This window comes from Homarus americanus, unplaced genomic scaffold (assembly GCF_018991925.1).
Source record: "Homarus americanus isolate GMGI-L3 unplaced genomic scaffold, GMGI_Hamer_2.0 scaffold19117, whole genome shotgun sequence".
NCBI classification, from domain to species: Eukaryota; Metazoa; Arthropoda; class Malacostraca; order Decapoda; family Nephropidae; genus Homarus; species Homarus americanus.
Window position 1 is genome coordinate 3397474 of NW_024754704.1, and position 27395 is coordinate 3424868.

Consider the following 27395-nt stretch of genomic DNA (forward strand, 5'->3'; position numbering starts at 1 on the left):
AGAGAACAAGATATTGTATTGGATCTATGATTTGTTCACCACAAAAACCTCGACGCAGGTGAGGTATATCTTGACACACTACCGTGATGACGACCTTGACGACTCAGGAGTGTGTACAGTGGCTGCTGCCTTAACCACTTTTTATTGTCATTATAATATCAGATTTGTCTAAAATAAGGAGAATCATTGTCGTTATGTTCCTTTACAATTTTAATATATATATATATATATATATATATATATATATATATATATATATATATATATATATATAAGAAAAATCCTATCTTACCTTTAGAGTCTAGACAAAAGTAACCAAAAGAAGTGATGGAATTAATGCTTTATATTTTTTGTTTCTCCTCGCCGCTCTGCACCGCCAGGACTTTTTTTTATCATTTACGCGACGTATCAGTTTAATTAGCTGCTCGGGCGGCTGGTCTATCTAGTGTTAGTGCAGGAAGAAACCGGGGACCGGGAAAGCTGTAATGTTTAGTGGGGTTACACCGGGTAACACCCTTCTCACGTGTGTCCGTGCTCGAACCCTTAACATATTGGAGAGAGTTATGTGCATTAACGCTTCCGTTCCATAAACACGACAACCTGCACCAAGTGTAAAATATTTTTGTGTTGACGATGAAAAAAAATTCTTATACAAGTATACTAACAAGTAAAAAATAACAATTTATTTTTTTATTTTTTGGGGCCATTTTACCTTACTAGTCTTTCATACCTAAACAGCGTAGGCTTTCTAGCGGCCGATTGTGTACAGATAAGGTAAACCAAGTCCATTTAACCTGACTCTCCCAGGCTGGAAGTGCATTAATGGATAGATTACAGTAAGTTAGGTCACGTTAGGTAGGTAGGTTAGGGTCGTCCAAACTTATACGGACCGTATTTACGGCTAAGTAAACTAAGGAAAACTGCATTTACTTCATCTTTTTTGTTTGGATATTCTGGGGGTTAGAAAGAAGTTTTCTATAGATTTTTTTTCGCGAAGTTGCTCCTCGCGGGTTGGTTGGTGTGTTGGTAAGTACTGGCTCCAGTGTTGGTCAAGTCTGGTCTTGAATGAGCTCTCACACACGGTGTCGTCACAACTCTGGCAGATTGTTCCAACAGTTTATTATTCTCACTCCGATAAAGTTTGCGTTGAAAATTTTTTAAACTTAATGTGGCCTCTTCAAGATACAAGTTCAAAAAAATTAGGAAGGAGGGGCGGGGCACTCCTCATTTTAAAAGTTAGCGGCGTTCCCTCCTTACCCCGGGATAAGTGAACTCCAACCTTATTTTACTGTAGTCTCCTCCTACCTTAAGGTTTCTCATTCTCTGCATCACCCGCCTAACAAAGAAAATTGTGACACGGTACATCGTTTTCGCTTCATTGTAGGAGTAACTTTACATAATTTGTTTTCGCCACTGAGGCCCTTTTGTGGGTCTCGCAAACTGACCTGACAACCGGTCTTTCAGGTGTTTGTGGCCCGAGCTCATTAATCCACCTCTTATCTCAGATGAAAGTATTTTATCTCTTAGGCTTTAGATATAAAAGATTTTCATATGAATAACTTCAAAATAACTTAAGGAATAATGAAGAAAACACACACACACACACACACACACACATACACACACACACACACACATACACACACACACACACACATACACACACACACATTATTTACCTTAAGTTATTTTCTACGATAACTGGTGAAGTGAGATCGCTCATAACTGTCTCATTTAAACTACGACACAAAGTTCGATTAACGATGGTTGTTACGTTAAATCTTCCTCCTGAATGTTATCTAATTTCTTCACCAAAGTCGTCCATCTAAATAATGATGGATTTAATCCTATTCTTTCTCACATTAATAGTTAAAGGGATATTTTACATTAACTTATGAACATTTGAGAATCCAGGGGTCAATGTTCCCAGAGGTCAATGTTCACAGGGGTCAATGCTCACATAGGTCAATATTCTCAGGGGTCAATATTCACAGGGGTCAATGCTTGCAGGGGTCAATGCTCACAGGAGTCAATGCTCATAAGGGTCAATGCTCACAGGGGTCAATGTTCACAGGAGTCAATGCTCACATAGGTCAATATTCTCAGGGGTCAATATTCACAGGGGCCAATGCTCCCAGGGGTCAATGCTCACAGGGGTCAATGCTTCCAGGGGTCAATATTCCCAGAAGTCATTGCTCAAAGAGGTCAATGCTCATGGGGGTCAATGCTCACAGGGGTCAATATTTCGAAGGGTCACGGCTCATTGCTCACAAGGGTCAATGCTCACGGGTCAAAGCTTAAAGGGGTCAATTCCCCAGTGGTCAGTGCTCACAGGGGTCAAAGCTCATAGTCAATTCCCAGGGGTTAATGCTCACAGTGGTCAATGCTCACAGGGGTCAATATTTCCAAGGGTCACGGCTCATTGCTCACAAGGGTCACGTCACAGGGGTCAAAGCCATAGTCAATTCCCAGGGGTCAATGCTCACAGTGGTCACGCTCATACAGGGTCACGCTCACAGTGATCACGCTCACAGGATCAAATCTCACAGGGGTCAATGTCTCAGGAGTCAATGCTCACAGGGGTCAATGCTCACGGGTCAATGTTCACAGGGGTCACTGTTCCCAGGGGTCAATGTTCCCAGGGGCAATGCTCACGGGTTAATGCTCACAGTGATCAATGCTCACAGGGATCAAATCTCAGCCAGGGGTCAATGTTCCCAGGGGTCAAAGCTCATAGTCAATTCCCAGGGGTTAATGCTCACAGTGGTCAATGCTCACAGGGGTCAATGCTCACAGTGATCAATGCTCACAGGGATCAAATCTCACAGGGGTCAATGTTCCCAGGGGTCAATGCTCACAGGGGTCAATGTTCACAGGGGTCAATGTTTACAGGGGTCAATGTTCCCAGGGGTGAATGCTCACGGGTCATTGCTGACAGAGGTCAATGTTCCCAGGTGTGAATGCTTACAGGGGTCAATGTTCCCCGGGGTCAATTCTCACAGGGGTCAATGTTCCCAGGGGTCAATGCTCACAGGGTCACGTTCCCAGGGTCAATTGCTCACAAGGGTCACACCCCAGGGCCACGCTCACAGGGGTTACCAACAATGTTCCCAGGGGTCAATGCTCACAGGGGTCAATGTTCACAGGGGTCAATGTTTACAGGGGTCAATGTTCCCAGGGGTGAATGCTCACGGGTCATTGCTGACAGAGGTCAATGTTCCCAGGTGTGAATGCTCACAGGGGTCAATGTTCCCCGGGGTCAATTCTCACAGGGGTCAATGTTCCCAGGGGTCAATGCTCACAGGGGTCAATGCTCACACCTTCAGCACAAGACGGCCAGATGTAAGAAGTGTCACATGTTCTGGTCTGTCAAGGATATCTGAAGACATTTTACCTGTGTGTGTGTGTGTGTGTAATAAAAAGGTCCATATAGCAAGAATTTATATATATATATTAATGGTGTATGAGTCTTGTGTTGCCTCATATATGGAGACAAGGGTGAGATAAACATTACCTCACATCAGTTTTATATGACTACAGGATGAAGATGTTATATCAATGGTATAGGGGAGATGTTTATGTAATGTTTATGGTAGTTACAGATAAGTTATATTTTTTATGTTAATTCCAATAGGTGTTTAGTGATGTGTTTTTTAGGTTAGACGTGGTTTACAGGGACTGTGTAGTATGTAAAATGTTTATAATCATACAAGGAAAATGTTTTAAGGAATGTTTATGATTTACAAAACATAATATGCAGTGTTAAACATAAATTTAAAAGTTATATCATAGATGATAATGAAAGTGATTATTATTTTATATTTTTTTACATATTATAACCAAGATTATTTATATACATTACACTGAATATTAGTTCTCATAAGGTCATTTTTTTTTCAGTTTAGAACAGGTTAAAGGGTACTTGTTCTTATATGATATAATATTATAGAATTTCTCTCCTAATATGGAAGAGGTTGTTTGTTTTATCTTGGAGGTCACCTGTTTTATCTTGGAGGTCACCTGTTTTATATTGGAGGTCACCTGTTTTATATTGGAGGTCACCTGTGTTATCTTGGAGGTCACCTGTTTGATCTTGGAGGTCACCTGTTTTATCTTGGAGGTCACCTGTTTTATATTGGAGGTCACCTGTTTTATCTTGAAGGTCACTTGTTTTATCTTGAAGGTCACCTGTTTTATATTGGAGGTCACCTGTTTTACATTGGAGGTCACCTGTGTTATATTGGAGGTCACCTGTTTTATCTTGGAGGTCACCTGTTACTTGGGGGTCACTCTGTTTTATCTTGGAGGTCACCTGTTTTATCTTGAAGGTCACCTGTTTTTTTATATTGAAGGTCACCTGTTTTATATTGGAGGTCACCTGTGTTATATTGGAGGTCACCTGTTTTATCTTGGAGGTCACCTGTTTTATCTTGGAGGTCACCTGTTTTATCTTGAAGGTCACCTGTTTTATCTTGGAGGTCACCCCTGTTATCTTGGAGGTCACCTGTTTTATCTTGAAGGTCACCTGTTTTATCTTGGAGGTCACCCCTGTTATCTTGGAGGTCACCTGTTTTATCTTGAAGGTCACCTGTTTTATCTTGAAGGTCACCTGTTTTATCTTGAAGGTCACCTGTTTTATCTTGGAGGTCACCCCTGTTATCTTGGAGGTCACCTGTTTTATCTTGAAGGTCACCTGTTTTATCTTGGAGGTCACCCCTGTTATCTTGGAGTTCATCTAGTGCTTCCTAATGTTCTGTGCTATCTTGGAAGCCCTTCTGAGTGATATATTATGCAGGAGGACAGGTAAATGTTGCAGGTTATCTCACCTTACAACATTGACCAAGCAGCTTGTATTCCTGTCTACCTGAATCTTCCTAATCATCATGCAACAGGTGGTCTGTGCTCGACCCAGATGCCCGTCAGTGGTGAATGTCTCGTGTCTTCTGAGATGTTTATTGTTATGCCTACGTGTGTGTGTGTGTGTGTCTTTGTCTATGTCTGTATGTCTTTGTCTTTGTATTGTTTATGTCATTCTTGAACTAATCCAGTAGTTTTCTCTCACACACCCACTAACTCTCCCACCTCCTCCTTCTCCTCCTCCCAGTAAACAGTGACCAAATTGTCAAAATACTCGTTAAGTGATGAATATATGACAATTTACTGCATCAAGTTACGGTCGTCTTATGTGTAATTTCTGGAGTAATTTTATGAGAGTATGAAAGATGTATTATATGAGGATGTGAATTTTATGAGTTTTTTTTTTTTGAGCGGGTGTGAGAGAGGGCAGGAACGACTTGCCTCAGATCAGCTGTGTGAGAGAGAGAGAGCGGGTGGGGTGCTTCTGTACTGTGTGTTAATAATGGTCGCCTCTGCAGGTGCGTTTATTCACTGTGACCATGTGCTGTGACCGATTTATTTATTTATGTATGACTGTGTGTATACATATTTATTTATTTATTCAGTTTTCAGTCGTGAGCTCATTTATGCATAAGATTACACCATTAACCTTAATAGGTCAGTCAAACAAAATAATATACATTACTATATACATTTATTCATTGTCAGACATTACTATATATATATTACCATAGATATTTATATAAATACTTACATCAAGCATGATTATAGAAGCCGTCATAAACTGTCCCCGAAAAAAAAAATAAAAGAGATGCATGAAATTTTTTGTCATTTTTATATATATCGCAAACAATGTTGGAAGACGTAAACAAAAGCCAGACAGTGAGCCAACGTGAGAGGGTGTAACACATCACTGGGAGTAAATAGTTGAGTAGTTTCGAGTGAGTACAACAAACAAAACACTGCCATCGTCGTGAAAATTCTTAGTCAAACAAGAGAGAAGGTTATGGCGGTGTACTATGAAAGAACTTTTATTTTTTGATGGGGGGGGGGGGATATTCATGATCAGGTACTAATATTTCTACTCAGTGGAACTCTTGTTAGCTATATACTGTTGCTCCTCCCTCTAGGATCTCACTGGTGGATGCCTCCCCTTGAGAAAACTTCAGTAAGTTATCAAGTTATCACCACTCAGTTGTGTCCAGATTTTCCATACACATACACGTACACATACAGAACCAGCATACAATTCATTACATAAATTCCCTCGTAACATCATTGTTTAATATCTCCCGTCCAGTAAAAACTTATGATATAAATAATTAATTATTAATAGATTTTATATGTATATATATATATATTAACTTTCATATAAAAATAATATCATCATGACTTTGCCTAACGACTACTGTACCAAAGATGAAAATCCTGTATATAACATAAATATATTTTATTTCTTGTGGCTACATGAAACTGGAGAAAATTAAGTTTAGTGAACATGAAGTGAGTCATGATAGTAGAATGAACTTTTACAAAAAATATTGAATTATTTTTGTTTTAAATTAAGACAACATCTAATTGGATAAATATACGACTCAGCTGCTGAATTGGCAACTGTTTTCTTCGCTATAAAAGTCTTCGTTGTGGAGGATAACTGATTCACGAAATATCAGGTTATTGTCATATTATGTAAGATGTATTTACTGGAGCCAGCGTCACCGGAACTCTTAAATAATGGACACTGGCTGACCAATCTGTAGGTACCCGGCGCCCTCAGTCACGGTGTAGTCACTGTCCACCACGGCCAGTCTGTTAGGGACCTTGTGCACACCAAAGCCTCCTGAACGTCTCACAGCAGGTGGTGATGTTACTCTTCTCTCTGACTGATATCTCCTGCTGGGGGTAAACAGTCGTTCTCTACGGTGGTTATAGGAGGGCTGGGGCCTTGACGTCACTGTTGGCCCACCAGAGAATGGATTGGTGCGAGGTTGAAGAGAGGGATGAGGGCTGGAGAGAGGTCTACGTGGGGGGAAAAAGGTAGAATGACTGAAGCTGGTAGAGACTTTCCTCCCGGAGTGTGAGGAAGGTGACCCTCCTGACGCTCTGAAGTGTGATGGTGGGGCCCACGGCCTGGCTCTGTAGGGGCTTGGGGTGTACCCCTTTCGACCCTCACTGTCTTCTTCATCTTCTTCCTTGCCTTCTTCCTCTTTGTCTCCTTCATCTTCTCCGTGTTCTTCTCCACCATTATCTTCATCCTCTTCATCTTCGTCTTTCTCATCATCTTCGTCTTTCTCGTCGTCATCATCTGCATCACTTTTATCATCTTCATCGCTCTCTTCGCTACTGCTGCTATTATCGTCGTCATCCTCCGGTACACCTTGTGTGAGATATGACAAAAATCGGGCACTGCCGTGAGTGTTGAGGTTTGTGATAAAGCCCGAGAGGTCATGGGTGAGCTGTGTGGGCCGGAGATCACTCAGGCGACCTAAGGCAGGAAGGTCTGAGGGCGGGAACTGCAGGTAGCCGAGAGCCCTACCGTCATCTTCATTCTCCGTGATGTAAGGCAAGAAGAGCAGTCTGTCATCCTCACCAGAGTCTTCCCCACTGTGATCAGAACCCGTAAAGCTGGTAGTGTATTTATAACCCTGTCGTGTGGGATGACTCTTTAAGATGAGGAATACAGGATGTCGGATGTCAAGTTCACCACTCTCTTCCTCGCTCTTCTCCTCCTCGCTCTCCTCCTCCTCCTCGCTTTCTTCTCCTCTTTCTACATCTTCCTCCTCGTCCTCATTGTCTTCCTCCTTCCGGATAACTTTGTGCAGAGTCGGATAGAAGCCTCCGGAGCTGCTGGGTTGACGAGTCTTGCTGGGGGTGTATGCGTGGGAGTGGCTGCTTTCTTCAGAGTCGTGAGAGTCTTTCCTGTTACTCGCGGCCGACGGTAACCTGAAGAAGTTGTATGGCGAAAAACTTCTCTCTCTTCCATCGTCATCATCATCATCATCATCATCATCATCATCATCATCATCATCATCATCATCTTCTTCCTCATCTTCTTCCTCATCTTCCTCTTCTTCTTCACCTTCACCTTCCTCTTCTTTCTCTTCTTCTTCCTCTTCTTCATCATCTTCGTCTGCCTCTCCTTCTTCGAACTTTATGTCAGGGACTTTATAAGAATATCCTGAAAACTCCTCAAGACTTCCTTCTTCTTCCTCATCTCCTCCCTCTTCTTCTTCGTCTCTTTCTTCCTCTTCTTCATCTCCTTCCTTCTCTTCTTCGTCTATTTCTTCCTCTTCTTCATCTCCTTCCTTCTCTTCTTCGTCTCTTTCTTCCTCTCCTTCTCCTTCTTCGAACTTTATATCAGGGACTTTATAACGATAACCTGAATGAAAACCATTATCGTTTGACTCTTCAACTTCTCCCTCCTCCTCCTCCTCCTCCTCCTCATCATCACCACCACCATTCCCAGCACTACCCCTCTCGTCCTCATCATCATCATCATCATCACCATCATCACCACCATGCCCTCCACTACCCCTCTCGTCCTCATCATCATCATCACCACCATCATCACCACCATGCCCTCCACTACCCCTCTCGTCATCATCATCATCATCATCATCATCATCATCATCATCATCACCATCCCCTCCACTACCCCTCTCGTCCTCCTCCTGGTCCTCGTAAGTAGGAAGTTTGAAGAAGTTAGTGACTCTCCTGAGGTTATCGCGTGAGTGGTCCGGCAGTTTTACCTCCTGAAGTCTCCTGGTGGGGACGCTGTAGAATAGATTGGTACTTGCAGGAACTCTTTTATTTTCTTCGGAACTTTCTTCTTCTTCCTCTTCTTCTTCTTTTTCTTCTTCCGTTGTGGGAAATTGATAGAATCGACTGGCAAAAGAGGAAATTTTTCTCTCTTCCTTTTCTTTGTCTTCTTCTTCTTCACTTATGTCTGCTTTTTCCTGTCTTTGTGTGACCGGAATGTTATTGAACCGACTAGGATGGAATGAAGACGTTTCCTCTTCCTCCTCCTCCTCCTCCTCTTCCTCCTCCTCCTCCTCCTCTTCCTCCTCTTCCTTCTCCTCCTCCTCCTCAGAACCCCCTTCTTTGTCTTCTGTGGTAGGAACTCTAAAGAACGGATTAAAACGACCAGTATCTTTCTCTGATTCTAATGAACCTTCCTCCTCCTCCTCCTCCTCCTCCTCCTCCTCCTCCTCATCCTCCTCCTCCTTGTCTTCCTCATTCTTTGTTGAAGGAAATCCATAGAACCGGTTAGGACGCTGGGTAACTTCCTGGTTCTCTTCGGATTCCTCAGTCCCTTGGTTCCTTGTCACGGGGGCCGCATAGAACCGCTGAGGAGAAGGCGACTTGTAGGCGGCGGGCACACGGCTAGTACTTCCTTTCCGTTCGTCCAAGATAGTGAAGTAAGCGTCGCTGTTGAAGTGTCCGTTGAAGTCGTGGTCTCTGATCCTGAAGTGAGAGAGAGGATCGAAGCCTGGTGAGAGTCGTCTTGCTGCTGTTGCGCTCGAGACCCGTGTTGAGGTGTGGTATGTTCTGTGGCTGCTGCCCTCACCACCAGACCTGAAACACCGTGACGATTTAAGGTTTAGTGGACCAGACACAGACCTAAAATAAGAAGGTTTGGGAATAATTGAGTAAAAAATGGTTAAAATAAGAAGGTTTAGGGATAATTAAGTAAAAAATGGTTAAAATAAGAAGGTTTAGGGATAATTAAGTAAAAAATGGTTAAAATAAGAAGGTTTAGGGATAATTAAGTAAAAAATGATTAAAATTAGAAGGTTTAGGGATAATTAAGTAAGAAATGCCTAAAATGAGAAAGTTTGGGGATAATTGGGACAGAAACCAGACTTAGAACACTAAGATTAAGGGCATATTGAGCCAGAATAAATAAACCAATACACAATTATAGTCCTTAATGAATTAGAAATCATAACTGTGGCTAATTAATTGTTTATAATTAAATTACTCGATCTCATTATACTTAATCTTGAAAATTCCCGACTGCCTGAGCATCAAGAACCACTTAAGTTACGTAAGATTAAGACAATGAATTCAGTTCCGTCTTTGTTTTTATTTAATTTGCTGTTGTCGCGTTTGTTCATATTGTTTATATTCTGAAAAAAATAATGAAGTTTCGTAAACCTAAAATAATTACACTATCTTATTATTATTATTATTGTCTTGTTTATATTAGACCTTCTCTCTAAGACGCCAAGGTGAAAATGTCCTTCACTCACCAACCCATTGCATCATATTTCAAAGGTTAATTTCCACTGTTATTTTTTCCTTTCTCTAATTTTTCTTTACACTTTGTTCCATCCTCCACACAACGTAGGAAAGCTATCATTGATAAATTTGATAACTGGTAAACTGAAATGTGAACACTGTACAGGATAAGACTATCAGTGTCTTACAACGCTCTATATTCTTAACTCTGACGTAATACTTAACAAATGTGTGAATAAGAGCAGTACAGTATTTTTTTTTGCTGCTTATATCACTTCAGACAAAATTCCCTGGACACTTCTGATCAACTATTTTTGTCATTGTATTTTTGTAATTACGTTAACTCTGAAGTAATTTATAATGAAAATAAACGTTCACTGGCCATTGGTCATATAAGGGGAGGCCAGGTGTTGGCAGGTGTCAAGGAAATTATCACCACACACCTGTATATATATGTATTAGGAGTTACAAGAATACAGTTAATTATTTTATCTATTCCAAGAATAATTTAATGGTCGTATTACCTGTAATTTTAACGTAAGTCTAATTGTACTTATGTTTCTGATAAAATATGTATTGTACCTGGTAATTCTTGTTATTTTTTTATATACAATTCACGGTGAGAGAGTCCCTGTTACGTCTGAAATTATTAATATTTTGTTTACTAACCTGTGTGTGTGTCTCGACCCCTGTGAAGATAAGGCCGACTCCTTCGTGGAAGTTCTCTCATCTTCATCCTCCTCCTCCTCCTCTTCTTCCTCATGATCTTCTTCCTCCTCATCATCTTCCTCACTATCACCAAATACTGTAGATGATTCCTCAGATTCTTCAGGGCGTGAGTGATGGGTTTCTTGGGCTACGGGTGTTACTCGTGGTGTCTGATAGAGGTTGGTGAAATGGCGTGGTGGTGGTGGTGGTCTGTGGGTGACTTGTGGTTCTGCGCTGGTGGCCATAAATACACTCGGGGGGAAATATGTCGACGATTCTCGCGGCTTATCGGTGGTTTGTCTTACAGGTGACAGGTAGAATCTCGGAGGCGGGTTATAGGTCCTGGAATGTGTGAGTTCAGGGGCGTGTTCTTGGCTCTCGTTGTCGTCAGTTGTTTCTGGAGAACCTTGAGCTGTGTCTCCATCTTCATCGCTGTGGGCCTCAGGAACTGCCTCGTCACTCTCGGCGGCCTCCTGTGACTGTCTCTCTGAGGAGGATGAAATTAATGGTACTTGGGCTGAAAATTTGGAAACTGGGGTGAAGTAACTTATTCTTGGTGTTTGTGGGGGAGAGTGGCTCACCCTTGGTGGTTCTTCTGAAATGTGAGGAGGGAAGTATATTGAACTTGTTTCTCTTGAGTGTGAGTTCCGAGATATTAAAGTGGGTCTAGGAGTCAGTGATATTGAAGGAGGCGGGGACAGGCTGTCTCTTCCTAATAAATCGAAGGTTTGTTCAGGAACAGGATAGGAATATCCTGAAATCTCGTCAGAGAATTCTTTAAAGGATGTTGATGCAGAAGGATCTAAAGAGCTTTCGAAGACTGTATGAGACAATCCTGAGTGATCTTCAAGTGATTCTTCAGGACCGTCGTCACTCTCATCAGAGGAGTTTGCAGTGGCTGGGAAGGAGCCAGACAGCTCCTCAGAGGACACCTCGGGGAACACTAAGGGTCTTCGCTCACTAATTACCGAGGTCTCTTCAGAGGACTCCTGAAGAGATCCTGGTGGCGTCAGGTCACTGCTTCCTAGTATATCAAAGGCTTGTTGAGGAACAGGATAAGCATATCCTGAAAACTCTTCTGATGATTTTTCGGAGGATCCTGGGGGCGTGAGATTACTGCTTCCTAGGATGTCAAATGCTTCTTTTGGGACCGGGTAGGAGTACCCTGAGGACTCTTCAACTGAGTCGTCAGACGACTCTTCTTGCGTCTCAAGAGGTGACTCAACACCACCCTCAGATGACTCTTCGTGTGACTCATCACCACCCTCAGATGGCTCTTCGTGTGACTCAAGGAGTGACTCATCACCACTCTCAGATGACTCTTCGTGTGACTCATCACCACCCTCAGATGACTCTTCGTGTGACTCATCACCACTCTCAGATGACTCTTCGTGTGACTCATCACCACCCTCAGATGACTCTTCGTGTGACTCATCACCACTCTCAGATGACTCTTCGTGTGACTCAAGGAGTGACTCATCACCACTCTCAGATGACTCTTCGTGTGACTCATCACCACCCTCAGATGACTCTTCGTGTGACTCAAGGAGTGACTCATCACCACCCTCAGATGACTCTTCGTGTGACTCATCACCACCCTCAGATGACTCTTCGTGTGACTCATCACCACTCTCAGATGACTCTTCGTGTGACTCATCACCACCCTCAGATGACTCTTCGTGTGACTCATCACCACTCTCAGATGACTCTTCGTGTGACTCAAGGAGTGACTCATCACCACTCTCAGATGACTCTTCGTGTGACTCATCACCACCCTCAGATGACTCTTCGTGTGACTCAAGGAGTGACTCATCACCACCCTCAGATGACTCAACAGAATGATCCAACACTGGGAAGACTTGTTCAGAAGACTCTTGAGACTCTTCCTCCAGGGCCTCAGGGGGCGTCATGTCTGTACTGCCCAAGATGTTGAAGGATATTTCAGGGACAGGATAAGCGTACCCCGATGTTTCCTCAGAGGATTCTTGACGAGATCCTGGTGCAGCCATCTCAACACTTCCTAGGATGTCAAAGGATTTTTCAGGTACCGTATAGGAGTATCCTGAAATTTCTTCGGACTGTTCTAAGGATTCTGTTGGTGTCGGATGTTTTTCTCCTGAAGGGTCAGAGGAGGTATCAAATACTTGGTGGGAGTGTCCTGCGGGGTCCTCAACAGACTCTTCAGAAGACCCAGAGGAACCCTCGTCACTCTCTTCTGAGCTGTCAAAGGAATGTTGAGTGGCCGGGAAGGAGCCAGACAGCTCATCAGAGGACCCCTCGGGGAACACTAAGGGTCTTCGCTCACTACTTACCGAGGTCTCCTCAGAGGACTCCTCAAGAGATCCTGGTGGCGTCAGGTCAGCACTCCCTAGGATATCAAAAGCTTTTTCAGGCACTGGGTAGGAGTAACCTGATGGCTCCTCCGCCGACTCATGGGAATCAGGAGGCGTCATGTCACTCCCTCCTGAAGGATCAAAGGAGTGTTCAGGGGCTGGGTAAGCATAACCAGACAACTCTTCAGACGAGTCCTTGAAGAGCCTCGTTGACGTGTGGTCAGTGCTGCCTAGGATATCAAAGGCTACTTGAGGAACAGGGTAAGTGTATCCCGACACCTCCTCAGAGGACTCTCCATGAGGGAACAGGTCACGCCCTCTTGATGGGTGAGAGTGAGGGTCAGGAGGCGTGTATAGTGACCCATCTTCTGAGTCTTGATGGTGATGGTGACGTTCTTGTTGATGGTGATGGTGAGTATGAAAACATGGAGATCCAGAAAGAGAATCCGGCCCCGCTAACGCCTCCGTCACCAGTAGGGTCAAGGACACGCCTATATATACCTGCAAGATTAAAACAAACATTGTAATTTGTAATCTTGTCAACATTACTTCAGATTGCAAAACATTATTCCTTCCTCAGGTAAATAGTAAACATTACACTTCATTGATAAGTCTTATTGTTGTATATGAATGTTGCTATATGTACTGTACTTTGGGCCCTAATGATGACACAGTGGCAAAAAAAAGTGAAGGTAAATGTGATTGAAGAAAAGTGGTATTTTTTTTTTTTTTAATTTAATGTTACTATAAAGTCATCCTGTGGTTAATGTACAGTACAGTGATTCTTAGGGTGAGTTGAATAAATCAGTGTAGGTTAGGGTAGGCAAGGGTAGGTTAAGTTAGGTGAGGTTAGGTTAAATTAGAGGAGTAGTTCAGGTTAGGTTAGGTTAGGTTAAGGAAGTAGTAGGGATAATGATCTACTTATCCTGACTGTTACCGTTTTAACATCACTCACTGTAACAGTCTGCAATACTGGCAACTGAACAGAAACAGTCAGGTCATTCCCGTGATGTTTTCTCGTCCAGTCACCTCAAAAACGTCTTAAATCCAGTCAACTCCAAGATGTCTTCGTCCAGTTACTTGAAATAGGTCTTAATACAGTCACTTTAAAGACAGCTTCGTCCAGTCAGTGTAATAATGCCTGTGTCCAATTAGAAAATAGAAGTTTTTTATCAGCCAATGAGATAATCGATGAGTGTAACCAATCAGCGCAAAGATGTCAAGATGTCCTCGTCCAATCATCATTCAGAGGTTGAATGTGCCTGTGAATATATGTAGATTCTTCTAAAATTAGTGATAAGGGCAAACAAGTTAATGGATATGAATACAGTGTGTGTGTGTGTGTGTGTGTGTGTGTGTGTGTGTGCGAGTAAACAAGCCTCACAACCACACATTGGTCTAGTTTTATCCTTAATAGAAGTAACTATTAATTTATGCAATCTGACATTTACGCAACGTTCAAGAGGTAACGATACTCTCTCTCTCTCTCTCTCTCTCTCTCTGTAACCCAACATGTCATACACCAGTATCTCACAAATCCTGTTATTGTATTATCTTTCATCTCGTTTATTTCTACTTACGGTGTGTTAATACAAGTAGAAGAGGATGGCAAGGCGAACTTGACTTGACCTTCACGGTCTATAAGCGGGGACTTCAGGTGACTCAGATATGAATCTCTTTTGTTTACATTGTGACCCCAATCAGCTGATCCTAAAGTTGCCACGTCTCGCCAACTGGTTCTTTAGTTGCCAGATCTCACCAGACTCGATGCAACTCTACACAAACACTAACAGGCAAACACCGACTGGCACCAGCCTACCAGGTCATTCAGGATCAAAGGTCAATGGAGTTGTTACTCGTTTAAGGTGACCTGGTGTATGTGTCTTTAGTTTGTATTGCTTGTGTGTTTATGTGAAGTGTATGAGTTTACGGTTGATGTGTTTGTATAATGTTTAGATGTGTGTTATTGGGGAAAGTTGATTTAGATGTTTACATATACATTCATTCACATATGTAAACAAGACTATGTATATACACTCACGCTCACATACCTCCACATACATTAGCTGACGCACACATGCACACTCACATACACACAAACGCTGACACACACACACACACACACACACACACACACACATTATACTAGAGAAAATATAATAATACAGTGTTGTTCAGATGATGATAAAGGAAGTGACACAAAAAACGATCACGAAAGATAAGGTCAAGAATGTACTTGTCACGATTGAAGTGATCTTGACCTTTGACCTTTGATTGATGGGAATAAACCTCACGAATATGATCTGAAAGTTTGAAAGTGATCCATGCAATCGTTCGACAGTTAGGGCGATGACAAAGATATAGACAGACGGACCCAGCCTCGTTTAATTCACATCATGTCTTTGTTTACTGCAGTTCTGTCTTTACTTAAATTCTGAAGAAAAAATCTGACGTCAGTTTTTCTCTTCGTTTTGGGGAATTCGAAATATGAGAGTAATCAATTCGCACACCTAAAAGCTAATTACTTCTCACACCTGAAACTAATTAAATTTTATGCCTGAAACTGATCGTAATCTTACAGACCAAGTGTTTAATCTTAGTGACCTGGCACTAATCTTATGGACCTAGCACTAATCTTATGGACCTGGCACTAATCTTATGGACCTGGCACTAATCTTATGGACCTGGTACTAATCTTATGGACCTGGTACTAATCTTATGGACCTGGCACTAATCTTATGGACCTGGCACTAATCTTATGGACCTGGTACTAATCTCTTATGGACCCTGGCACTAATCTTGTATGGACCTGGCACTAATCTTATGGACCTGGTACTAATCTTATGACCTGGTACTAATCTTATGGACCTAGCACTAATCTTATGGACCTGGCACTAATCTTATGGACCTGGCACTAATCTTATGGACCTGGTACTAATCTTATGGACCTGGTACTAATCTTATGGACCTGGCACTAATCTTGGACCTGGCACTAATCTTATGGACCTGGTACTAATCTTATGGACCTAGCACTAATCTTATGGACCTGGCACTAATCTTAGAGACCCAGCACTAATCTTATGGACCTGGTACTAATCTTATGGACCTGGCACTAATCTTATGGACCTGGTACTAATCTTATGGACCTGGCACTAATCTTATGGACCTGGCACTAATCTTATGGACCTGGCACTAATCACTTATGAACTTGGCACTAATCTTAGAGACCTGGCACTAATCTTATGGACCTGGCACTCATCTTATGGACCTGGTACTAATCTTATGGACCTGGCACTAATCTTATGGACCTGGCACTAATCTTATGGACCTGGCACTAATCTTAGGGGCCTGGCACTCATCTTATGGACCTGGCACTAATCTTATGGACCTTTGTACTAATCTTATGGACCTGGCACTAATCTTATGGACCTGGCACTAATCTTATGGACCTGGCACTAATCTTATGGACCTGGCACTAATCTTATGGACTTGTTACTAATCTTATGGACTTGGTACTAATCTTATGGACCACAATTACTAATCTTATGGACCTGGTACTAATCTTATGGACCTGGCACTCATCTTATGGACCTGGCACTAATCTTATGGACCTGGTACTAATCTTATGGACCTGGCACTAATTTTATGGACCTGGCACTAATCTTATAGACACAAACTTATGGACCTGGCACTAATCTTATGGACCTGACACTAATCTTATGGACGCAATTTATGATCTGGATATGATTATAGTCTATCATGGCACTCATCTTATGGACACGACACTAATCTTATGGACCTGGCACTAATCTTATGAACTGGCACTAATTTTATGGACCTGCTTTAATCTTATGGACCTGAGTACTAATCTTATATGGACCTAGTACTAATCTTATAGGACTGCTTGCACTAATCTTATGGACCTGGCACTAATCTTAGAGACCTGGCACTTATCTTATGGACCTGGTACTAATCTTATGGGCCTGGCACTAATCTTATGGACCTGGTGCAATCTTATGGACCTGGCACTAATCTTATGGACCTGGCACTAATCTTGGACCTGGCACTAATCTTATGGACTTGGCACTAATCTTAGAGACCTGGCACTAATCTTATGGACCTGGCACTCATCTTGCCTGGTACTAATCTTATGGATTCTGGCACTTGCTAATCTTATGGACCTGGCACTAATCTTATGGACCTGGCACTAATCTTAGGGCCTGGCACTCACATCTTATGGACCTGGCACTAATCTTATGGACCTTGTTGTACTAATCATATGGACCTGGCACTAATCTTATGGACTGGCACTAATCTTATGGACCTGGCACTAATCTTATGGACCTGGCACTAATCTTATGGACTTGGTACTAATCTTATGGACCTGGTACTAATCTTATGGACCTGGTACTAATCTTATGGACCTGGCACTCATCTTATGGACCTGGCACTAATCTTATGGACCTGGTACTAATCTTATGGACCTGGCACTAATCTTATGGACCTGGCACTAATCTTATAGACCTGAAACTTATGGACCTGGCACTAATCTTATGGACCTGACACTAATCTTGGGGCCTGGTACTAATCTTATGGACCTGGCACTCATCTTATGGACCTGAAACTTATGGACCTGGCACTAATCTTATGGACCTGGGTACTAATCTTATGGACCTGGTAGTACTAATCTTATGGACCTGGCACTGCATCCTTATGGACCTGGCACTCATCTTATGGACCTGGTATAATCTTATGGATAGCACTAATCTTAGGGACCTGGGCATCTTATGGACCACCTGGCACTAATCTTGGGGGCCTGGCACTAATCTTATGGACCTGGCACTAATCTTGGGGACCTGGCACTAATCTTATGGACACTGGCACTAATCTTATGGACCTGGTACCTAATCTTATGGACCTGGCACTAATCTTATGGACCTGGCACTAATCTTATAGACCTGAAACTTATGGACCTGGCACTGTCTTATGGACCTGACACTAATCTTGGGGACCTGGTACTAATCTTATGAACCCTGGCACTCATCTTATGGACCTGAAACTTATGGACCTGGCACTAATCTTATGGACCTGGCACTATCTTAGGGACCTGGCACTAATCTTATGGACCTGGCACTAATCTTAGGGGCCTGGCACTAATCTTATGGACCTGGCACTAATCTTAGGGACCTGGCACTAATCTTATGGACATGGCACTAATCTTATGGACCTGGCACTAATCTTAGGGACCTGGCACTAATCTTGGGACCTGGCACTAATCTTATGGACCTGGCACTAATCTTAGGGGCCTGGCACTCATCTTATGGACCTAGAACTTATGGACCTGGCACTAATCTTATGGACCTGGCACTAATCTTAGGGACCTGGCGCTAATCTTATGGACCTGGCACTAATCTTGAGGGGCCTGGCACTAATCTTATGGACCTGGCACTAATCTTAGGGACCTGGCACTAATCTTATGGACATGGCACTAATCTTATGGACCTGGCACTAATCTTAGGGACCTGGCACTAATCTTAGGGACCTGGCACTAATCTTATGGATAGCACTAATCTTAGGGGCCTGTACTAATCTTATGGACCTGGTACTAATCTTATGGACCTGGTACTAATCTTATGGACCTGGTATTACTAATCTCTTATGGACCTGGCACTCATCTTATGGACCTGGCACTAATCTTATGGACCTGGTACTAATCTTATGGACCTGGAGTACTGATCTTATGGACCTGGTACTAATCTTATGGACCTGGTACTAATCTTATGGACCTGGCACTCATCTTATGGACCTGGCACTAATCTTATGGACCTGGTACTAATCTTATGGACCTGGTACTAATCTTATGGACCTACCTTTAATCTTATGGACCTGGCACTAATCTTATAGACCTGAAACTTATGGACCTGGCACTAATCTTATGGACCTGGCACTAATCTTATGGACCTGGCACTAATCTTATGGACCTGGTACTAATTTTATAGACTGGCTTTTAAATCTTATAGACCTGAAACTTATGGACCTGGCACTTAATCTTATGGACCTACAGCACTAATCTTATGGACCTGGTACTAATCTTATGGACCTGGCACTAATCTTATAGACCTGAAACTTATGGACCTGGCGCAATCTTATGGACCTGGCACTAATCTCTTATGGACCTGGCACTAATCTTATGGACCTGGTGCTAATCTTATGGACCTGGCACTAACCTTATGGACCTGGCACTAATCTTATGGTCCTGGTACTAATCTTATAGACCTGGCACTCATCTAATGGACCTGAAAACTTATGGACCTGGCACTAATCTTAGGGACCTGGCACTAATCTTATGGACCTGGCACTAATCTTAGGGACCTGGCACTAATCTTAGGGACCTGGCACTAATCTTATGGACCTGGCACTAATCTTAGGGGCCTGGCACTAATCTTATGGACCTGGTACTAATCTTATGGACCTGGTACTAATCTTATGGACCTGGCACTAATTTTATGGACCTGAGACTAATCTTAGAGACCTGACACTAACCTTATGGACCAGGTACTAATCTAGGAAAGCGTCTGTCACTTCTACACAGTACTGGTAGGGGTGGGCAAGGTCAACACAGGGGTGGGCAGGCAGGTAGGCTTGTTCTGCATTCTTCTCTTACTACAAGTTTTTATGATTGGCACTATGTGTTGGCCCTGTGGCACTCCCTGTTGGCACCAAGGTACTCTATCCCCGTGTCTTTATGTGGGTTTGAGGGTACTGTGTGCTCTCTCTCTCTCTCTCTCTCTCTCTCTCTCTCTCTCTCTCTCTCTCTCTCTCGCTTCTGGTTAGTCTTTTGATTCGATACATAAACATACAGATGTAAATAAAGTCATACATACCTACAAACGTAAATACTCATACGATCATAGTCACACACACACACACACACACACACACACACACACACACACGTATTATTACAACATGCCGATTTACCTCCCTCTTACACCATTGAATATGACCCGTTTTTAACACGCAACCACAACCCTTAACTCCGGGTGGGTCATTCAGTGGAGGTCACCGGAGTTGCATGATCAGCTGTTCTTTGTAAACAAATAAACGCGGTGCATCATGGGTACTTTCAGGGGAAAGGGAGTGAAGGTTTAAAGGAGAAAATGAGAGCGTGACAGAAAGGTAGAGAAAGAGAGGAAAGAAAGTAGATAAGTTGAAAGAAAATGAGTGTAAGGTGAACGGAGGGAGGAGGGGGGATAAGAGAATGACAAGAGAGAGAAGGGAAAGAAGAGAAAGAGAAAGGGAGAAAGGTAGACAGAGATGACAACTACACATTTTGGATTTAACCCAACGAAATAATCCTTAAATGCGGGTCATATACTGAAAGTAAGACTAGGAGAAAATAAATACACACATTGTGTATATATATATTTCCAGGTCGCATAAACAAGTTTTTGCCACACCCGACCAGAACCAAAAACACAACCCTGGTTTATGATGCTATAATGATTTGAGGAAATCCCTACCAGAATATAAACTGGATTTAGTCCTGCCACGCCTGACTGACACCACAATACGTCCCTTATATATGCTGATTTAAAGACTATCATAAATGGGTATCCCTTCCAGAGAGCAAACCGGATTTAGTTTATTAACTTTTCGTATTATAAGTGTGAGTAAACAAGTAGACCCGTAGTTACTTTATTAAACTTAAGAGAACAAGTGAGAGGATAAGAACAAGATATAAGTAATAATAGAGAAAGAAAATGACAACAATGGGTAATAGCGAAGAACATTAGCATAAGAATAATGAATAAGTAATTAAGAAGACAGGAATAAGGTGAAGAGAATGGAGGACAAGAAGGAGAAGAGGAATTTGCTTTTAATTCATCAAAACAAAATTTACTTTAGAGAATTATCTAAATAAATCGATAATAAATAATCATAATTAAATTTTGGGGAATAAACTTTATTTGGGTCCAAATTTTGAAAGGATTAAAATCAGTTTTTTTTTCACGAATAAAATTGTTTCATAAATTTTATATTTTGTTGGGAAATAATGTTTTCTATCTTAATAATAATAATAGACGAATAACGAGAAAAGGAAATATGAAGACAGTAAATGAGAATAAGAAGAATAATAAGTAGTAAGAGAATAAGAAAATTAATATTAAGAACAGAATGGAAAGTGAAGGGAAGGACCCAGATAATACGACAATAAAAAAGATGAGTCAGATATAGGAGAGAACAAGTCTTACCCACCAGTGACTCGACGCCCAGGGTTCATAAGAGTCACTTTAGGGGGTAGTCGACGTTTTGAAATACTGAACCACTCGGATTAGGAAGCTTCGAGTCTCAATACTTCGACCCTGAACGTTTTAACTCTGTCTCTCTCTCTCTCTCTCTCTCTCTCTCTCTCTCTCTCTCTCTCCTCTCTTCACATAACGTCTCCCCGGAGGTCAGGTCACCAGAATAGGTCACTGTGCCGGCCTGGTGACCCCTCCCCCTCCCCACCTTCAACCAGTGGACAAAAACTGAGTGTGTGACCTGACCGAGCAAGAGACACGAGAGGTTATGCGACCGGGTTATTCAGGTCAATGGTTAGGTTAGGTTTTTCGAACGTTCGGATGTTGTTAGGGTGGAAGAAGTCATTGATACTGTTTGTGGTTTTTCGAATGTTCGGATGTTGTTGGGGTTGACGAAGTTTATTTCAACATTCCAAAACACCGTACTTAAAAAATAAATCACCCCTTTGACCAATCATATGTCAGCTCTTTCCATAGATCAGAGGGACAGGAAAGGTCATCTCGGGTCATGGAAGTTAGACACCTCTACTTGACCTCACATAACCAAGGTCTTTAATAACAATACAAAAAAATAATATCTACTTTTTTACTTTTTTAAATAATATATATTTTTAATGCCACGTTCTCCTGGTGACCCTGGCGAGCTTTCAGTACACTTGTGAAAGGTATGACCAAAAAAAGAAAGAAAAATAAGGTTAAACCAGTTCCATACTTGTTCAGGGCGTGATGATCCACCTGAAAGTCAGGTACTGGTTAAATTGAGTGTGGCAAACATCCCTCATGCAGTAAAATCATCCACCAGTGAGGTCAAGAAAAGCAGGTGTTATTTTTTATGTTGGTATACAATTTGTAGTGAAATACAGTAATAAAGTCTCGCTGTGACTGACTTACCCACAGGTCAGGTGAATTAACATTTATTGGTCTTAAAGGAAAAGAATAACACCAAGATATATTGTATAAACGAGAAAATAAGAGAAAAATGTGATAGAAAAAGAGAATAATACGAACATGTGAAAAAAATCAGGAAATAAGGGAAGAAATATACAAAAGAAAAAAACAAGAAAATGTAAATGAAGAATTAGAATAAAAAAGAAAATGTAGATAAATATACAAAGAGAGACTTGAACGATAAATGCAGAAAAAAAGAGGAATTGAAGGAATAATGAAGGAAATGGGAGTAAGAGTAATGTAAGTAAAGAAGAACTCTAGTGAACGAGTCGTGACTTGCGAGGGCTGGACCTGATCAGCTGTGTGTGTGACGTCACCGTGTTTACATTAAGACGGGGAGGTGTGTGGAGGAGGGGAGGGTGTAGGCAACCTGTTTTTTGTGCTTAATGTAAGATTCTTCTGACCGATTACCTGCTCTCTCTCTCTCTCTCTCTCTCTCTCTCTCTCTCTCTTACGCAGATATAGTGTTATATAGAGAAGAATAAACACAAAAAAGAAAGAGAGGGAGAGAAGTATAAAGAAAAAGAGAGAGACAGAAGCATCAAGCACACTCGTATCATAAGTCTCGAGACAACGATTGCACTGTCTTGACCCGTCCTTGTGAGGTGTCCAGACGGCGGAAATCTTAATAAAGAGACTCTGCTTTTACGAACTAATGACCGATAATTTAATCAAAGAGAAAAATCTGTAATACGGTGGTGGCCTTATTTGGAGGTCAGACTCTCAAGTCTAGTTGCTCTAGACGAGTCTAGAGTCACTGTGTAATTACCGCACCATTTTTGGTATCTTAACGTCGTAATCTAATTAGGGTGTTTTACGTGTGTGTTGTGACGTGTTAGTTAAGGGGAAGATTTACCTAAGAACCCTTTGAGATTTGTTTTTTTTGTATTGAAGTCTATTTTAAGATTTCCACAGGTGAGCACGTCCTTACAGGTGAGGACGTCCCCACAGGTGAGCACGTCCCCACAGGTGAGCACGTCCTTACAGGTGAGCACGTCTCCACAGGTGACCACGTCCCCACAGTTGAGCACGTCTCCACAGGTGAGCACGCCTCCACAGGTGAGCACGCCTCCACAGGTGAGCACGCCTCCACACGTGAGCACGTCTCCACAGGTGAGCACGTCTCCACAGGTGAGCACGTCTCCCAGGTGAACACGTCAGCCAGGTGGTTCCCCTTGACACTGACAACCTTGAGAGAGTCAGAGAGCGTAAGGTGGGGCCATTTTCTGCCAGGGTGGCGGGCCAGGAATTTCCTTTGTCTGTGGGTGGAGGGCCATTTCGTTTTCAGTGGGTGGGTTTGGGTTAATTTCCGTTTTCAGTGGGTGGGTGGGGCCATTTCCGTTTTCAGTGGGTGGTGGGGCCATTTCCGCTTTCAGTTGGTGGTGGGTGACATTTCCTTCCTAGTGTGTGGATGGGGCCATTTCCGTTTTCAGTGGGTGGGTTTGGGTTAATTTCCGCTCTCAGTGGGTGGGTGGCATTTCCTTCCTAGTGGGTGGTGGGTGGCATTTCCCTTCCTAGTGGGTGGGTGGGGCCATTTCCTTTCAGTGGGTGGGTGGCATTTCCTTTCCTAGTGGGGTGGGTGGGTGGCATTTCCTTCCTAGTGAGTGGTGGGCCATTTCCGTTTTCAGTGGGTGGGTGGTGGGTGTGTGGTATTTCCTTTCCTAGTGAGTGAGTGGGACATTATCGTTTCTCAAAAGGCGAGAGAGGACTTTTCCATTTCCTTCCCAGTGGGTGGAAGGATCTCACTTTCCCAAATGAGTATTACAGTAAGTGTGTGGGGGAGACCTACCAAGTGCAGGATAAAGTGACCTATTCTTGTTTACTTGATATTTCCTGGGCGTCAGTGGGACCTCTAGGACCTTGGAACAGGGAAACAGGAGGGGAGAGAGTGAAAGGAAAGAAGGAAAAAAGAAGAAGGAGCAGGAAGAGGATGGAGAACGTGACCTTAGAATGTTGGTAAGAGTGGATGAGAGAGAGAGAGAGAGAGAGCGGAGACGGGGAGAATACACATGGCTCACAAGGGAGTGAGAGACAGACAGAAATAAACAAAAAATAGACGGTAATAAAGACAGACAGGCAGACAGAAAACACAGACAGGACCAAAAAACAGACAGACCGGAAGATGAGAAGGTCCCCCGATCACCGGTTGACCTCTGCTACTATATAAATGATGCCAGTCGATCACAAAACATAGAACTACTTACTACTTACTCACCTTGTAGGGGTGGAAGTGTGTGTTTAGAGGTGTGGGGGGAAGTGTGTGTTTAGAGGTGTGGGGAAAGTGTGTGTTTAGAGTGTGGGGGGCGAATGTGTGAGAGGTGGGGGAGTGTGGTTTAGAGGGGGGGGAGAAGGAAGGTGGGGAAGGAGGTGTAGGGGAGAAGGAGGTTGGTGTGGGGGACGATGAGGTCTGTGTGAAGGGGGGGGGTGGGTATGGTGGGAGGTGTGTTTGTGTGGGAGGCGAGCAGGTGTGCGTGTGTGGGGGGTGGATGTGTGTGCGTGTGGCGAGTAGGTGTGCGTGTGTAGGGGTGGATGTGTGTGCGTGTGGCGAGTAGATGTGTGTGTGTAAAGAACTATGACCACACACAAACAAACAAACACCAATGAAATACTTAATTAAAAAGTCCCACTAATAACAACAAACAGTGAATGAACACACAGAAAGTTCTCCGGTATTACTAGATCTAACACAGGACATTGACTTACACGGCAGTTCAGTAGAGATTAAACACACACACACACACAGTGACGATCATTTCAACAGCGATTAGTTAATTTGGGGTTTATAAAGAGATCGATAGGGAAAAAAGAGGGAAAAAAGGTCAAATATAATATCCAATAAACTTTTAAACTGTCTCTACTAATTAGCCCCTTTACTACTGGACTCAACTTGGATTCAACTTTTTATTTATTTTGTTTTATTTCAGCTCAGAGAGAGACTCCTTGTACACAGGTATGTTCGATTATACCATAACTAACTCGATTATATTTCTCCAGGTATGTTAAATTAGCATACCAGTGTGTTCCGCCTTACCTCACGTACGCACAGCCAGGTGAAGGCGGCCACTTACCTGTTGAGTTTAATTATTTTTTGTGGGTGAGTTAAGGTAATTTGTGTGGTGGGGTTTGTAGGAGAGATATAAGAGAGAGAGAGAGAGAGAGAGAGAGAGAGAGAGAGAGAGAGAGAGAGAGAGAGAGAGAGAGAGAGAGAGAGAGAGAGAGCACACAACATCAAACAACCGGTTCGACTACTCTTGTTCACTTTCCTTTCGTAAACTTAAAAAAAATGGTCAAAAACTTGTTGCTATAAATAAATTTAGTGCATCAAGCTAATGAAGTGTGTGTGTGTGTGTGTGTGTACAGTGTGTGAAGGTGTGTGTGTATGTTTGTGTGTAAGTATGTGTGTGTGTGTGTGTACGTGTTTGTGTCAGTATGTATTTGCATAGTGTATGCACGTGTTCGTGTGTGTGTGTGTGAGCAATTTCTCACGCACACACACCTAAGTTAATTAAGATATCAGGTGAGGGGAAAATGTTTCACGGGTTCACGTATTTAATGTTAATAAAGATCCTACGTGAAAATAGGTACCTCACTCAGTAGGTCAGGATGACGTGTTAGGATAGTCTCAGGGCTATTTGGGCCCCCATTTTGGCTTGTCATGTTTGTGGTTGGGATTGTGTTAATGAGGCAGCGATGTTATTTTTTTTCTATCGTTTTAATTTCAAATCATAGGGAAATTTTACACACACACACACACACACACACACACACACACACACACACAAACACACACCACAAACGTTTGTCTTCAAGTTACGTAGAGTCACCTCAAGCACTTAACTGATTAAGACTAGAATTGCCGTCCGAAAAAAACAGGCATTGGATAGTGTAGATTATTAGCTCTAGTTTGTAAACACAGGAGATAATCGCTCAGACGGTCAGCCAGTACAAACAGGAAGGAAACATTATTGTCTCAAGGTTGTATTTAGGAATAACCAAAACATAGAAATTAATGAGTGAATAATCCTCTATAAACACAAACAGGAACCATATTTACTGTTGATTGATGGGTAAGCTAAACACTGGCCAAACACAGCAAACAACGAGTCAAAGGGTAAACACTCAACACGTATTTAAGATGTCATTAACGTTTGACTGAAAAAATATAAACACTAACCAAACACCCCCATACAAAACATTGACAGTAAACATACACCCAAAACATGCCTTAAAACACCTCGAATATCAGTTCAGCAAATATTAACACACACACACACGCCAAACACACCTCCCTCCCAAAAACACTGAGTAAACATACCCAAGGGGTCTTCATGTTCGTGAGCCGACAGCAGCGAGGAAGGTGGGGGTGGTCGAGTGACTGTAGCGCACAACCTAACCACAACAGCCTTCTTCCACACTCGTCTACAACACTAGTGACGGCACTTACTGGACACGAGGGCCAAGATTGCTGGTGGTGGTGGTGGTAGTGGTGCCGCCCTGACCGAGTTACCCGTTTCTGAAATGTCGCGGGGCAGTGGCCGTGGAAGATGTGGTGGTGGTGGTGGTGCTGGGCAGGAGGAGGAGGAGGTGGTGGTTATGAAACAAGCGGGCGGTGGGTTTTTAGGGAAGCTTGGGGGCACTGGGGAGATGAGATGAAGGATGAGGAGTAGTTACAGAAGGAGGGGGTAGTTAAGGGGTAGTTAGATGAGAGGAGGTGAAGGATGAATAGGGGTGTAGGAAAAAGAAAAGGAGTACTCGTAGTTACAGAAGATGGGGGAGTAGTTGAGGGTAGTTAGAGGAGAGGAGGGGTAGTTAGTGCAAGTCTGACAGGCCCTCGGAGTACACGACGACGTCTCCCTGTGGGTCGCTCTGGAGAAGACAGGTTAGGTTCCTACACCAGGGGGAAAGAACGGAATGGGTGGATTGGATGGAACAGAGACCTTCAGGGATACGGTGGAAAAGGGACACTGGAACAGGATCAAACATAAAATAAATTAACGTCAAGACT

The 27395-nt window shown here is 42.8% G+C and overlaps 1 protein-coding gene across 1 annotated transcript; it reads right to left on the bottom strand.

Annotated features, from left to right (window-relative positions):
• Positions 1 to 6584: 6584 nt before the first annotated feature.
• LOC121855963 (microtubule-associated protein futsch-like) lies at positions 6585 to 26836 on the bottom strand. The gene is made up of 6 exons (XM_042351181.1): positions 26706 to 26836; positions 10768 to 13640; positions 8461 to 9432; positions 7629 to 7800; positions 7100 to 7502; positions 6585 to 6811 (listed from the first exon to the last, which is right to left on the bottom strand). Exons 1-6 carry the CDS (start codon positions 26718 to 26720, stop codon positions 6585 to 6587), a joined length of 4662 nt encoding a protein of 1553 aa, XP_042207115.1. The 5' UTR covers positions 26721 to 26836.
• Positions 26837 to 27395: the final 559 nt, after the last annotated feature.

Coding starts and splice junctions, on each gene's coding strand:
- LOC121855963 (XM_042351181.1), bottom strand. Junction 9,433..10,767: donor GGGTCGAGACACACACACAG/GTTAGTAAACAA, acceptor ACGGTGTTTCAG/GTCTGGTGGTGAGGGCAGCA. Junction 6,812..7,099: donor TGAAGAGGATGAAGATAATG/GTGGAGAAGAAC, acceptor GTGGGCCAACAG/TGACGTCAAGGCCCCAGCCC.